Source organism: Pollachius pollachius, assembly GCF_949987615.1.
Source record: "Pollachius pollachius genome assembly, chromosome: 2".
Classification (NCBI taxonomy): Eukaryota; Metazoa; Chordata; class Actinopteri; order Gadiformes; family Gadidae; genus Pollachius; species Pollachius pollachius.
Genome location: NC_136935.1, coordinates 10,153,556 through 10,168,743, shown reverse-complemented (window position 1 = coordinate 10,168,743; position 15,188 = coordinate 10,153,556). Strand labels below are relative to the sequence as shown.

The 15,188-nt window shown below is 42.6% G+C and overlaps 1 protein-coding gene across 1 annotated transcript in view; it reads right to left on the bottom strand.

Annotated features, from left to right (window-relative positions):
• The window catches only part of pax2a (paired box 2a), a gene marked incomplete at both ends in the record, with an annotated part of 28,141 nt that extends 23,755 nt beyond the window's left edge, over positions 1–4,386 (bottom strand). Inside the window, 3 exons of the mRNA XM_079729076.1 lie at positions 1,712–1,909; positions 2,812–2,977; positions 4,344–4,386. Of these exons, the coding sequence (XP_079585202.1) occupies positions 1,712–1,909; positions 2,812–2,977; positions 4,344–4,386 (407 nt within the window). The remainder of the gene's footprint in view (positions 1–1,711; positions 1,910–2,811; positions 2,978–4,343) is intronic.
• Positions 4,387–15,188: the final 10,802 nt, after the last annotated feature.

Here is a 15,188-nt window from a genome sequence, read left to right as displayed (position 1 = left end):
GTGTTTAACGCCAGGACAGCCTCTTTAGTCAGGAGGGCAAAGGTCACCTCCTCGAACCGACCACAGAGAGACCACCGAGACTGGGTCCTTTTTTCACTTATTTCCTGACTCTCTTTTTTCTATTCTATCCATTCTCATCCACCCCAACTGAAGTATACATAGTCCTCCTTTCAGAAGTAGAGAAAAATTATCATAGATAGATGGATGGATAGATTGATAGAAAGATGGATAGATAGAAAGATAGAACTTGCAAAATGTGTATAAAATATAATGGAATAGAAATGCAAAATTAACTTGCAGGATTTAAGTTGATAATTAACATGTCTAACTAGCTAACTTTGATTCAAATGAGGCCTCTATTTCCCATTTCCATAAAACCCAAACATACCTTGCATGACAAATCACATAGCTTTTCACACTGTCTGGCAAAAAAAAAGTAGGCTGAAGTAGAGTTAGAATAAAAAGGTTCCCGTCAAATTAACACTTTTTTCTAAAAAGGGTCATGCATTTTCAAAATAAAAGACACGTGTTGTCCGCTTAACTTAAATATATGCTATCCCGAATCATGCAGAGGAGTTGAAAAGCAGAACCCATGGTGAAATATTTTTTTTAATTGCACCCAAATTTCTACGATTTTCTTACAATGTCGTTTTTCCCCCAGAATGTGTTATGAGGGTAGAGTTGTGATCCATCCCGAGCTCATTAAAATGTAATGGTGATGACCACCTCTATGGAACGCTGCCTCCTAACCAAAGTTCACAACTCTCACGCGCACGGAAGGCCTATGGCGCTGTTTCACCTCGCGCACGTCCGTTGGGGGGGGGGGGGCGTTCACGCGCCAAATATCCTGTCTGAGAGTCTCGCTCCAGTTGGAGAAGGAAGGGAACTGGAATAACCGAATTGATATTTAATTTTAATAATATAAACTAAAATGACCTTTTATCAATAATAATATTATTACTAATATTTGTATTATTATTATTGTTGTTATTACTACTTTTATATCAATTCGATTTATGCACCTAAAATTTTTATTTTCTCATAAATAAAAAAATGTGCTACACTGCCAAACGAAACGCAGCCGAGCCGTAGATTATAACCTTAATTCCATCGTACATGGGTCCACATTGACTCGTTGGACTCGGTGCTTGTTTACCGGGTCCCACGCGGCACCCATGTGAAAACAAAGCGAGTGTCGGCCATAGGAAAACATCCCGCCTCTCTGGCGCAGTGTGGTCCGTCTATTGAGCGGTCGGGGCCGGGTGTTTCCCTCTGCCGCTGGATCTAGTTACATGCTATCGATCCGTTTTTATCGAGACAGATGTGATTTTCGTGGCCTCAACCTTAGATCCCCGGTGCTGACTGCGGTGGGGCTGCGGGGGGATTGAATTGCACTTCTGAGACCACCCCGAATAATAGCTGCTCTTGGTATGGCCCTATCCCCTCACTCCAACCCAACGCACAGCTCCAGTGATTTATTTCACATGGCAATTAACGCTTTTTAATTATGGAAGGATTCATCTGTCTTTGTCTTTTATTATAATCATCATCCCCATACCATTGTATTATTGCATGTGTTTGTTTGTGTGGGTGTGTATGTGTGTGTTGGATTCCATTCATGGGCGCGCCTTCCACAGAGGCCCTATACAGATACACTTGTTTTTCGGGGCCACGCGTTAAGGAGCAGCGGCCGGTGGCGCGGGGGACCTACCTGTTGATGGAGGAGACGCTCGGGACGGTGTCGTTATCGCAGACCCCCTCCGCCAGCAGCCGGTCCCGGATCTCCCAAGCGAACATGGTGGGGTTCTGTCGTTTATAGTCTGCTATTTTATCCACTACTTTGGGAGTCGCGACTTTTGGTTTGGAGCCCCCAATGACCCCGGGTTTAATACTGCCCGTTTCGTAGTACCTGTTTAGGAAGATAATGGCAAGGATGAAGGCGATATACAGCTGTTCTTAAATGGCACGAGAAAAGGTGTTCAGTCTGTTTTTTTATCGTCCGATTGAGTTTTCGCTGTGCACTGGTATGAAATCACTTTAATTAGTGGAGAGAAACGATCAGAATATATATTCTTTACATGTGCAAGGCTGCTCCGATAAAGGAAGGTATGCAGCCTAATAATCTGCTCGGATGGGAGATGGCTTTACCTAACAGTTTATGTTCAAAGCAAAAAGCAGATTTTCTGTTTCTCAAGCGTTAGTGGATGAATGAACAGTGACGAATTATTTTCTCCAAACAACACTATAATTAATAATTACACTCGGAAGGCTATAGACAATGAGAAGACCAGGGACAAATACCGTCGAGAAAAGACGAAGGAAAGTTGGAGTCATAAGTATTATCAGTCCTCATGAGCTTTAATCGCATGCACAACATGCCACCATGGCTTATTAATACATTTTGGTGACAAACATTCCACATATAGGAAGTAAAATACCTCTGAAATCCCTTCTGATAGCTGAAAGAAATATTTCAAACAATTATCTCTTTATCTCTGTGGTCCTAAAAATATAATAGAAGGAACTGAACATTGGGACGGAGTTAAATTAAATTATATATTTTTCTTGTCAGTCTTTTTTTTCTTAAAAAATATATATATAGATATATAGGTCCAAACCTATCTGTCTAGGGAGGCTGAGGGTGATCGATATAAAATGTTGGATACAGAATTTCTGTATTCAAGCAAAAAGAAAAATGAAAAAAAAAAAAGTATGGCCAGCGATAAGCGATGACCGAGGCTAAAACAGAGCAGGGTGTGCGCATTAGATTTATGTCTGCTGCACGGGCCTACGGACGACCGGGTCCCTTACCTGCCGAGGATTTTGCTGACGCAGCCGTGACTGACCCGCAGTTGTCGGGAGATGTCACACGGCCTGACCCCTTGGTGGGCCAGCTCGACTATCCGCTGCCTGACGACGTCAGGCAGGGGTCTGCCGTTCACAAACACCCCGCCGAGCTGGTTCACCCCGCCATGCCCTACATGGGATACAGCAGGACGGAAGAACAAATACAACATTACATACATACAGACGAAACCAGGGCGCTTAAATCACCTTATTTATAAAAATATATATTTATGCCCGCACACACACATAGGCCTACACACGCATAGGTCAAAACGCTAACTATATAAAAACCCACAGCATATCGTATAATAATAATAATCATTGTAATAATAATGATAATAATCAAATAATAATTATAGTTGCAGTTGGTAGCCTATCATGATTATTATTATTATTTTGAGGATCTCCCAATGAAAGCCAATGTATGTACCAATTTAGGACTTTTCTTTGGAATAAAAACATGTTTTTATATAGGATATTGTACACATTCAAATAGTTGTTTATTGAAACATTAACTCCCGTATAATGCCCACTTCTCCTGAGGGGGAACCGGTGTAGGTCGACAATATCTTCCCAGAGCACCACGTCCACTGCAGCCTTACCACATGTCCCAGATTACGTTTCAACCTGTTTAATTTTCCTTGCACAATTATTGTAAATAATTTAAAATGAGCTTTGATAACTCATATTACATACGCCGATAGTGCGAATGAAAAGGGATAAATAATTTACTCGGGGCACTGGTATGCTTTACAAATATAGCGTAAAAAACACCAAAATAATTCCTAGCCTACATTTTCTTTATTCCTATTTTTTTCACCTTCTCCCAGTTCTTCATTTTTACAACATGGTCTCTACATTATGCGTCTTTTTGGGGTGAGATCGTTCACACGGTTATATTAATCTGCAAACAGCCGTGCGTCCTCAGAGGGCCAGCTGAGGTATTGAACACATTGTATTTAAATAGGGGGCTCCTTTTTGTTTTTACAGTCAATTGTTTCCCCACTGTAACACTCTCTGATATAGCAAAGGCCTCGTTGGCTTGCTACTATTTGCATTAACCATCGAGCAATAAAGTGGAAGCACAGGATATTTAACAAATGATAGGCGTAAATATTATAACTATGCAGGGATACAGTTATTCAAAATAAAATGCCCTATCTTTCAACAATGTAGTAGTAAGGCTGCACCGTGTAGTTGATCTAAATAGACGTCGGCTGAAACCTGGGCTGTCACTCAAACATGTTCACGTCTGCACCTTTTAAAACTTTTCGGAGATAAATAAGCGAAAACGAATTTAAACGTGTCCAAATAGAACATAACAGAATAGCGCAAGCAAACACTCATAAGGTGCAGCCTGAAGCACGCTGTCCCACTACAAAACCTAAATGCACAAACAATCTTTCCATCCACACACAATCTATTTATTTAAAACAACACGATAAAGAGGCGTTTCATGCAGAAAACAATCAGGGGCAAACTAAGCCTCGACTCACGGTGCATCGCCGAGAAGGGGTCCGATTTGCAGTGAATATCCATGGGATAGCACAGGAACGACAGGTAATCGACTGAGGTCGCCGTTTCGCCTTGGTAATTCAGCTTTAAAGGCGTAAAAAAATGCTTCACCGTAAAGCTTCAAAACAAGTCCGCGCGTAACGTGTCCTTAGGGTGCACTCGGTCAGAGAGGACCTCTCGAAAAACTACCAAGTTTTTCCTCCCTTGTTGTTGATGTTGTTTTTTTTCTCCCCACAACTCTGGTCGCGGAGTGTAAGGAGTGCGGAGGGTCTGTCAGGTGCAGAGCGCAACCCACGCCTGTGCCGAGCTCACGGGTCCCAGCAGCAACATGCGCCGAAAGCGGGTCACCCGGTTATTTGTCTTTAAACGACATGGTTGAAGTCGAGGGGCCGTGGTTATAGCCGAGTCTCTCCCGCGGGTTTCTCCGGTCGCGAATCTGCGGCAGCCCACCCAACAAAAAAAATCCTTCCTCCTTCCTGACGCTGGCTGAAGACTGGCGGGCTCGCGTTGAATCAGATAGGGGCGGAGATGACAGTAGCAAACATGGACACGCCGAGACTACCTCTCTGTCCCCCCTCTCCTCGAGAATGGGCTGTGCCTAAACGAAGCTTTGGGCTGAGAATGAAAGCCTTCTCCTTGTGTGTGTTTCTAAAAGCTGCAGTCTCCCCACCGATCACCCCCCTCCTCCTCCTCCTCCCCCTCCTCCTCCTCCTCCTCACCACCACCACCCTCCTCCTCCTCCCCTTCATCCCAAAGATCCCTCGCATAGAGATGGATGACTTGTCAGACAAAGGCAATAGATTCCAACACTTTGTGATTCGCTCACGTAAAAAAAGGAAAAAAAATTCAGCTCAAACGAGGAGGTTCCTGCATCCGACAGTTCGGAAGGGGAGGGAGACGAGACGCGAAATGATGAGAGTTTCTAGTGAAAGAATCAAGGAGAAATAAAGGCAGGTGAATGGCAGGAGGAAGAGCAGTGGTCAGGCTGTTGGGCTCGGTGTGGTTGTTGTACAACGTCCGGAACAGATAGGTAGGCCTGTTGGAATTGCACAGGGTCTTTAAAAAAAAAAAGGAATAGAAGATTTCGCTTACATTGTTTTCTGTTGAGATGGCCTCACCACAACAGCCCATGGTAACCTATATGTTTTTTCTGCACTTATCTGCACTGATAAAGTTGACTCAGTATAGTCTCCAATACATTTGTTTTATTTCTAATTAAATTTATCAGCAGGGACATGTTTCGTGTTCTTACACGAAGTAAAGTTAACTGGAATGTCATGGGAGCACCACGCTCACTCTGTGTCCTGTCGCACACAGCATTAGGCCTCGTTTTCATTTCATTTCAGTCCAATTTGTCCAATTGTTCTTAAGGCCTACTATAAAAATGATAGGCCTATTTCTACTATACCATGAGATGTGAAAGTTTCATCTTCTAACACAAACACACACACACACACACACACACACACACACACAAACACACACACGCACACACATCTACACGTACATGCACACGCATACACGCAAACGCACACACGCGCGCGCACGCACACACACACACACACACACACACACACACACACACACACACACACACAATTCCCTCTGGCGCTCCAGCAAAGCGCTGTTATCACAACCACTCTGTAGATGGCGCTCGTAGGTTATGATCCGCACTCAGCTCCTCTAAACTATAAATCGGTACATGATGTTGATCAGAAGTGGGTTTGGTCAAAGGTTAAGCATAAGCCAACTGTAGCCTAGTTAGATAATCATTTTTGATCTAATCGAAAAATAAGTAGATCAAAATCCATGCGCAGAAATCCTGGATAGTCTCTTGTTAATTAAACAAAAGTAGCTGCAGGATGTTTTTGCCATGTTGGGTTTAGTGATTATTTCCTTTCTTCTTTATTGGCTTATTTTATTTTATTTTACTGTACCCTTTAAATAACTTTATGTATGTAATGAAGGCGCTTGAATGCCTACCAGTTCTAAGAGTAAAAAGGAATTGCAGGTCAAAAAAAATAAATATATATATATATATATATCGTCTTCAATAGGAATCAGAATGCGTTTGTTTAGGACCACCAGAAATCTGAACCAAAGTTTTATTATCATAATCATTATTACAATCAATAGCCTATAACAATGATTATAATAAAAAAAAAAAAAATAATAATAATAATAATAATAATAATAATAATAATAATAATAATTGTTATCATTATTTGATATTCCTATTCATTTAAATAATTATTTACAAAAATCGAAACCCTAACAATATGTCTGATAACGATATAGGCCTACATCATAATAATACTACTAATAATAATTATGCTACTACTAATGCCATTAATAATAATGATAACAATACTTAATAATATCATAAATTGTAATAGTCCTACAATATTTTTCTTTGTATTTTTTTCTTTCTTATGACATTATTTTTCGAATCCCACAAACATTTTCTCAGAGTTCACCAGGAACAGAAAGAGGATCTGTGTTGCATTTCACCCTCTGGACAAGTTTGAGGACGATTCCTCTTTTGTTTCTGCCTTTTTGGAGGAAGCTTCTGGTACACCGTGTAGGACCATGGGCTGTAATTTCACACGTCGCTGCACTCCTGCCCTAAAGCTGCTGCTATTTCCCCACAACACCCCGATTTGCCCCCGTACCCTTTGCACCGCTCCGACAACGCCCCCATGTCAAAGTATAGCAAAACAAATGGCGTGATAATTAAGAAACTGTTAGTCTTGACTTCACCCCCTTAAAATCGGACACACCGAGGATTTAGCAAGGCTCTTGTTGGCTCATTTTTTCGATTAAATTTGCCGGGCCTTATAATAATGTAATACTGCAACCCCCCTTGGATACAGGGCCTCACCATAGGATGAAAAGATAAAAACGGTTTTCTCTGGCATGAATAGAAAAGTGCAATATGCTTCGTTTTGAATTACACAAAATCACTTTCAAACATTTCAAACCCAACGAACGTATGCCACACACCTAACCGGCTGTGGGCAGAGAGAGACACGTGGGGTAAGAATAAAAAAAATAAGAGAATTAAGAGATAGGCCTACATACTGTAGGCCTATACGTTCAACCGCTCGATCCATTTAAGATACAATGTGCAAGTTCAACGAGTGTTCAGAAGTGTCATGGGGGTTGGAGGCGATGGAAGGTGGTGGTGGAGGTGGTGGTGGTGGAGGTAGAGGCTGAGGAAGAGCGGGTAGGTGGGGCTGGGGGTGCGGTCTATTTACTGCCCGCACCCAGAAATGATGAATTTCTAACAAAGGTAAGCCAAATCAATTTCTCCAGCTTTTGTTCGCTGTTAAAGCATCTTCGGGTCAACAATCTCTATCGCTCTCTATATTTAGCCCGAACAGCCCTGTGGACCCCCTGAGCAGATTCTACACCTCAAAACATCCTTCTACCTTCTTGTTGATGGGGTAAAAGTTCAATTGGGTGAAGGGTGTAGTCTAATTTGATTTTTAAACATTATATCTATAGGCATAATACTACATTTAATTGTCAAATGCTGACAAGTCTGGCCGATCATGAACCATTCATGAAACGTAACTCCCTGAGTTACATGATGTAGTTATTATTCTTATAATAAATACATCACAAAAAGTTGAGAAAATGAGTGAAACCTCCGGTGATATTCCCTGTCCTCCTAAAACAATAGTTGGGGGCTTTGTTTGCACTGTTTTCCCGCGACACTTTGTTCCATTAGGCCTATAGCCAAAGCATGAGACGTTATATCAAAGAGTCACTTCCATCTCCCAGTGTTAGCGTCTCCCGCCACCGAGGAAGGCCATATGGGGAGACGCTGCCAAACTGCAGGATATCAGCTGCGTCCTTAAATTGCTTATTCATGTGCTTTATAACGAGAACAGATGGGTATCACATTTGACTCCATCATCGACACCAACAGAGATTGATTTTGAACTTACTTTTAATTTCGTAGTGATTAATTAAATCATTACAGCGGTTTCGACTGTTGTTGTTCAATTGAAGCCCCCATCCCCACAAGGTGATATAGGTTTTTCTTATGATATTCTTGAATTAAAATTACATAATAATAACAATAATATAAATGCATAGTGGCAATAACAAAGTCAACAACATCACCAGGTTACAATAATAATAATAGCCTACAAATAATACAATTAACAATAATAACATTATTATTAAGAATAATGATAATAGTAATCATTCTTATTATTGTTATGATTATAATGGTATATTATAGCTTAATGATAATACTCATAATTAATACATAATACTAATAATAAATAAACAAATGTGAGAATGTTTATTATTTCATTATTTGTCATTATTGTCAACCTATTATTAAATAATATGTCAACACAACACAAAGCCTAATATATCTTTATTATTAATAGGCGTACACATAACTAGTCCATATATCAGAAGACCAAACGGACAGGCAGACGAAACACTGCCCCAGCGACACCGGCAAACAAACGTCGACACGGTTTGTGTTGGGCGTGCAGGGGAGGAGGAGGAGAGGTTCGAGGCAGCGAGGAATCCTTACCTGATCGACCACGCTGTGAGGCATTGCTTTCCCTTGTCTAATGGTCCGTCCCGGCGACGCAGCCCAGTAGATCTCTCCGGCCTCTTGCGCTCCCTCCCCGGCTGGGCGTCGAGCTTCTCTCCGCCAGTTGTCAGAATCTTTGAGCGATCATCCAAAACTAAACGGTTTAGACGACCAAAAAAAAGAAGGAAGTAGCCTTGCTCCAATGAACTAGGAATTGATAAAGGTGAGGAGAAGTAGAAATAAAGGAGCATAGGTTGTTGCAGGTGCTGTATGAAACAAGAAGGAAGGTGGCCTATCAAAAAAAAAAAAAAAAGAAGGCCATTATAACGGTTATAAAAGCTGAAAGTGAATCTCAAAGTTGAACCCAAATTACCACTGATAGTTAAAGACTGGATGTAGGCTATTGAAATTGCCAGTAAAACACATTGTGTTGCCAAATTCGTGCATATGTATGCTATCAATTCTGGTTGTTATCAGTGAGTAGGCCAATGCACTTAACCTCTGAAAGAACTTGGGCAGGGGTGATGTCAGCCAACTCTCTGGTGGATTGTCCCTGCCACCACCTTGCCATTTAAATATATACAGCAGATGTGATTTATAAATTAAAACAAATATGATGGAATATAAATTGCAAGCAAAATATTAAAATAGGCCTTTGAAGCTGATGTGTTCAAGGCCTATGTTTTTCAGTTGGCACTGAATCATATTATTATGAGACAAAATCTAGCTCCTTTTATTTCTCACATTGTATGCATTTTCCCTCTATCATTCTTTCACTTTAACTCTCTTCTTTCTCTCTCTCTCTCTCTCTCACACACACACACACACTATCCAACTTTTTTTCAGTGTGAGAGGCTAGCAACAGAGAAGAGTATAAAAGCTAGTTGCTGGAACACAGCAGATGAGTAACCAGTTAAAAGCCAATACTACAGTATTCACAAGAACCATGGAGCATGCTCAGGCTATAAAAGCTAACATTAAAATATTATAGCTTCTCTCTTGGCTATTTGACAAACATTTTGTAGTTGAACATTCTTTTTTTTATATCGCTTAGGCTCCTAAAGGGGCCATAATTGCTACTGGACCAAAAACTCATAAATGAATGCTTTTTAGATAAAGATATAAATAAAATATAAGAAATCCATTCTTTGAATTGTAATTGGAATTGCTTAGTCGGAAAATCACAGTGAAAGATTCATGAAGGAGGCCCCAAAAAGCATCAATGTGTTTAATGCTACGTTTTGTATTTAGATCTAAATACATATGGTATTTGTTCACATATTTAAAACTGAGAACCAAAAACGAGATCTTAAATCCAATGAATGAACACTTATGCAGAACATTGTCTTGTAAAATAGATACATCATTACTGCATGCACTATTAGGCCTGTACTGTTTCACAATTGAGACTGAGTTCACTTTTGTTAACTGTGATAACTGTTTCCAAAATCAATACATCACTAACACATGCACAGACACACGCACACACACACACAAACACACACACACACACATACACACACACACATAGACACATGCAGGCATGCAAGCACACACACACACACAAACACATTCAACCACACACATGCACACACACACACACACACACACACATGCAGGCATGCAAGAACGCACACACACTCACACAAACACACACACGCACACACATTCATCCACCGACTCACCCACCCACCCATGCACACCCTCCCATCAACACACCTACACATCCACACACACACCCACACACACAGACAAAAATACACCAAGCCCGGTCAAGAGATCTTAATAAACTCTAATGGGAAATTTACCGCTCCATCCTTCTTTTTTTCTAACTACGTTAGCGGAGTGACCAAGTGGCCAAATATAGGACATTTCAATGGCCATAAAGCTGTCTGTAATGGAAGCCCAGCTCCTCTCAAAGCCAGCCCTCATATCCAGGGTGGGGGGCTGCAATCTGCCAGGGAGGCCACAGGAGTGGAGGGATTAAGGTGGAAAAGTACATTCAGTGTTATTGTCCACTGCACTGGTCCAAATGATCCACTCGCTCTGCCCTGTCCAGGGCCCTGGGAGCCAGGGAGGAGGCGGTGGCAAGATGGTTATTAGAGAGGGGTGGATGGGGCATTAATAAATGGAAAAACTCCCTTTTATCTTCAGCATTTCTACTGCTTTACCTCCCTCAACTCAACGCACCCATCACATTCACATCCAAACCTTGTTCCTCGTCATGCCCTCAGCCTCTTCCTCCCCTCTACTCTCCTCTGCTATCCTTTACTCTCCTCTCCTCTCCTCTCCTCTCCTCTCCTTTCTTCTTTTCTCTTCTCCAATCCATATCCTCTCTTTCTCTCCTTTACCCTCCTCTACTCTGTCCTCTTCTCTGTTCTGTCATCTCCTCTGTCCTATCCTCTCCTCTCCTCTACTCTGTCCCATCTCTGTTCTCCCCTCCTCTGTCCCTTCCTCTCCTCTCCACTCCTCTCCTCTCCTCTCCTCTCCTCTCCTCTCCTCTCCTCTCCTCTGTCCTCTCCTCTCCTCTCATCGCTACATCTACAGCGTGATCTCGACTGTACCTACAAAACTGTACACCATTATTCACCATACTGTTATCCACAGCTTGAGACTGCAGAACTAGTTTTTATTATCATCATTTCACATCATTATGTTGTTATTGTGAAAGCATTTACACATTCTAACATTCGATATCAGTTCTATTCAACTGCAAAGGAACAGGCATACACACACACACACACACATAGACACACACACACACACACACACACACACACACACACACACACACACAATATGTTTCCTGTCTGCTGTGTGGGCTGGTGTACTGCAGCAGGGCTGAGCGACAGCACAGTGTCATTATCCTCAACTCTTGCCAGCTTTTCATATTTAAAGCCAGCAAGGGTTTAATTAGCAAATGATGACAGTGTCATATGGTGTCATGATGGCACAGAATGCCTGGGTGTATCTATGCGTGTGTTTGTGTGTGTGCGTGTGTGTATGTGCGTGCACACATTTTTTAACACAGACTTTTGTGTCAGCCATATCATTTACAGTGTGTTTGTGTGTGTGTGTGTGTGTATGTGTTTGTGAATAAGTGTGTGTATGTGTGTGTAGTGTTCATGGTTTGCATACACTTGTGTGAATGCGTGAGTGCCTGTTTGTGTGTGTACGCACATGCCCGTGTTCAGTGTGTGTGTACGGGGGTTCAGGGGTGTGTGTGCTCATGGTTGCGAGACCCTGACTGACAGTAGTCAGCCAAAGGGCCTGCCCAGGAAGCAGGCGGGGGGCTGTGCAGAGCAGGCACACTAAAACATCTGTAATGTGTAATTCACTGGTGTTCCGTGACTGCTCATGGATTAAAGATTAAAATCTATTGTCTTGACAGATGGGAGAGAGAGACAGAGGAATGGAGACTGAGAGAGAGACGTTGGGAGGGAATGAGAGAGGGAGAGGAGGGAGAGGGGGTGCGAGAGAAAGAGAGGGAGAGAACGAATGCTAGGGTAAGATGGAGAGATGGAGAAAGAGAGATAGAGAGAGAGGGAGAGAAGGAGAGAGGGAGAGAAGGAGAGAGAAAGGGAGACGGAGAGGGAGTGAAAGAGAGGGCAGGAGGGATGGAGGGAGAGAGAGAGGGAGAGAGAGGGAAGGGAAGGAGAGAGGTTAAGAAGGAGGGAGAGGGATAGGGAGAGAGAAAAAAAGGGACGATAGTCACATTCATATCCCATTTTATTTGTGTATTTTCAGAATTGAATAATCATTGGAGAAAAGTAAGATATCTGTTTGGTTCACTCTGCAGAACGATTAGCATAAGCTCTGAAAATATGATGTCGGGACAAGGACTTTGGGTATTGGTTTGGATTATATCCGCTAACTTATTTCCTTTTCTTAAAAACTGTATATATATTTGTATTATAACATCAAAAGAGAGGTTATGCCGTCAAACAAAAAAATGAGTTTCCTTAATGCATTTATTATTAACCTCCTGGAGTATCAGAATAAAGAGGGTTAGGAGACAGAGACTCTCTGAGGACTGGATGCTACGGGGTTTCCTGGGGAAGCTCGAACCTTTTTCAATGTTTCTGTTGTGTATCTTGTGCTCCTATGGGAACTTCATCACAAAATCCTTTCCCTTAGATGTATTCTCATAGTATGACTAACTTATAAATGTCATTAGTGTCTGAGGACTTTAGTGTGTGTGTGTGTGTGTGTGTGTGTGTGTGTGTGTGTGTGTGTGTGTGTGTGTGTGTGTGTGTGTGTGTGTATGTGTAGGAGGTAATGGCCTGGCCAGTAGAGCGAATCGACGGACCACCTGAGAGTTGTTTTTGGGCATTAGTGTGTCTCTCTCTCGCCCTCACTCTGCTCTCATATGGCAACATACGCTCTCTCTCTCTCTTACCCTCTCTCTCTTCCCCTCTCTCTCTCCCTCCCTCCCTCACTTACTCACCGACTCTCTCTCATAGTGTTACATATGCCCTCTCTCTCCCGCTCTGTTTTTGCATGTGAATGGTGTATGTGTGTGTTTGTGTGTGCGTGGGAGGGCTGTGTGTGTCCGTGTGTGCAACCGTAGTGTGTGTGTGTGTGTGTGTGTGTTCTTGTGTGTGGGCTGTGACCGTAGTTAGTGTCCGCATGTGTGTTTATGTGTGTGTTTGTGTGTGTGTGTGACTGTAATGTGTGTGTGTGTGTGTGTGTGTGTGTGTGTGTGTGCGAGTGTGAGTGTGACCGTAGTGAGTGTGTGCGTGTTTTCATGTATGTTAGTGTGCGTGTGTGGGGCTGTGACTGTGTGTTATTTGAGCCTGGCCATCTGAAGGAGGTGCTTGCTCTCTTTCTCCAGGAAGCATGAAAGGGAGCTGAGAAGGCGCTCCTCAATAATACATCAGAGTCTTTCACTCACACACGCTTGAGATGCCCCAGTCATTGACTTTTGGACTTTAGGATTTACATGAACCAGCCAAAAGCAGCTTACCTGTGCAGAGATGCCTCTTGAGCCCCCCCCTCCCCTCCCCCGTCCCTCTCTCCCTTCCCCTCCCCCAATCCCCTATCCCCTGCCGTTGTGCATTTCCATAAACTCTAACAATCATTTGGATTTTGTTTCCCCATCCATCTCTGATAGATTCTGGAGATCATTTTCAAGGATTTTTGCAGTGTTTCATTTTCAATTTGAAGAATACATATATTTGAGTCGTAAATCTCAAGCCTAATCCATACCGATAAATAAATAAAAAACACATTTTAAATCAAATGTGGTTTCTATTTAATGGTGTTTTATGTCACCCACTGTGCCACGTTGATACTTAGTAAGCAGGCACATGTTGATGTTACCTGAGCACCTTTGCAAACAAATTGAAAACTGTACAAATCTTTCACCTCAACTAAATTTCTGTGTGTTATCATAAAATAATAGGAAGCTCTTGGGGGTCAATAACAAGACCTCTGTTATACCTCATCATCTGCTTCACACTGTCCCAGATGACACTATTATCCTGTGTGTGAATCTCTGTGTGGTGAATTTCTTAGTTTTTATGTGTGTGTGTATTTGTGTGTGTGCGAGTCATTGTTTGTGTTTGTGCTCTTGTACGTGTGCAGCAGTTTCCATTAACAGTGAGTAGATGTTAGCAGTGAGCCACAGTTAGCAGTGAGAAGCGGTTAGCAGTGAGAAGCGGTTAGCAGTGAGCATCCGTTAGTAGTGAGTAGCAGTTAGCAGTGAGTAGCGGTTAACAGTGTCTGACGGTTAGCAGTGAGCAGTTTAGCAGCAATGAGTAGTGGTTAGCAGTGAGCATCGGTTAGCAGCAATGAGTAGCGGTTAGCAGTGAGTAGCGGTTAGCACTGTGGTAGCAGTTAGGTTAGCAGTGAGTAGCAGTTAGCAGTGAGCAGCGGTTAGCAGCAGTGAGTAGCGGTTAGCAGTGAGTAATGGTTAGCAGAGAGTAGCGGTTAGCAGTAGCGGTTAGCAGTGAGTAGCGGCTAGCAGTGAGTAGTGGTTAGCAGTAGCGGTTAGCAGTAAGTAGCGGTTAGCAGTGAGTAATGGTTAGCATAGCGTAGTGGTTAGCAGTAGCGGTTAGCAGTGAGTAGCGGTTAGCAGGGAGTTGTAGTTAGCAGTAGCGGTTAGCAGTGAGTAGTAGTTAGCAGTAGCGGTTAGCAGGGAGTAGCGGTTAGCAGTGAGTAGCAGTTAGCAAGGAGTAGTAGTTAGCAGTAGCGGTTAGCAGTGAGTAGCGGTTAGCAGTGAGAAGCGGTTAGCAGTGAGCCACAGACGGACGGTGGGACGCCG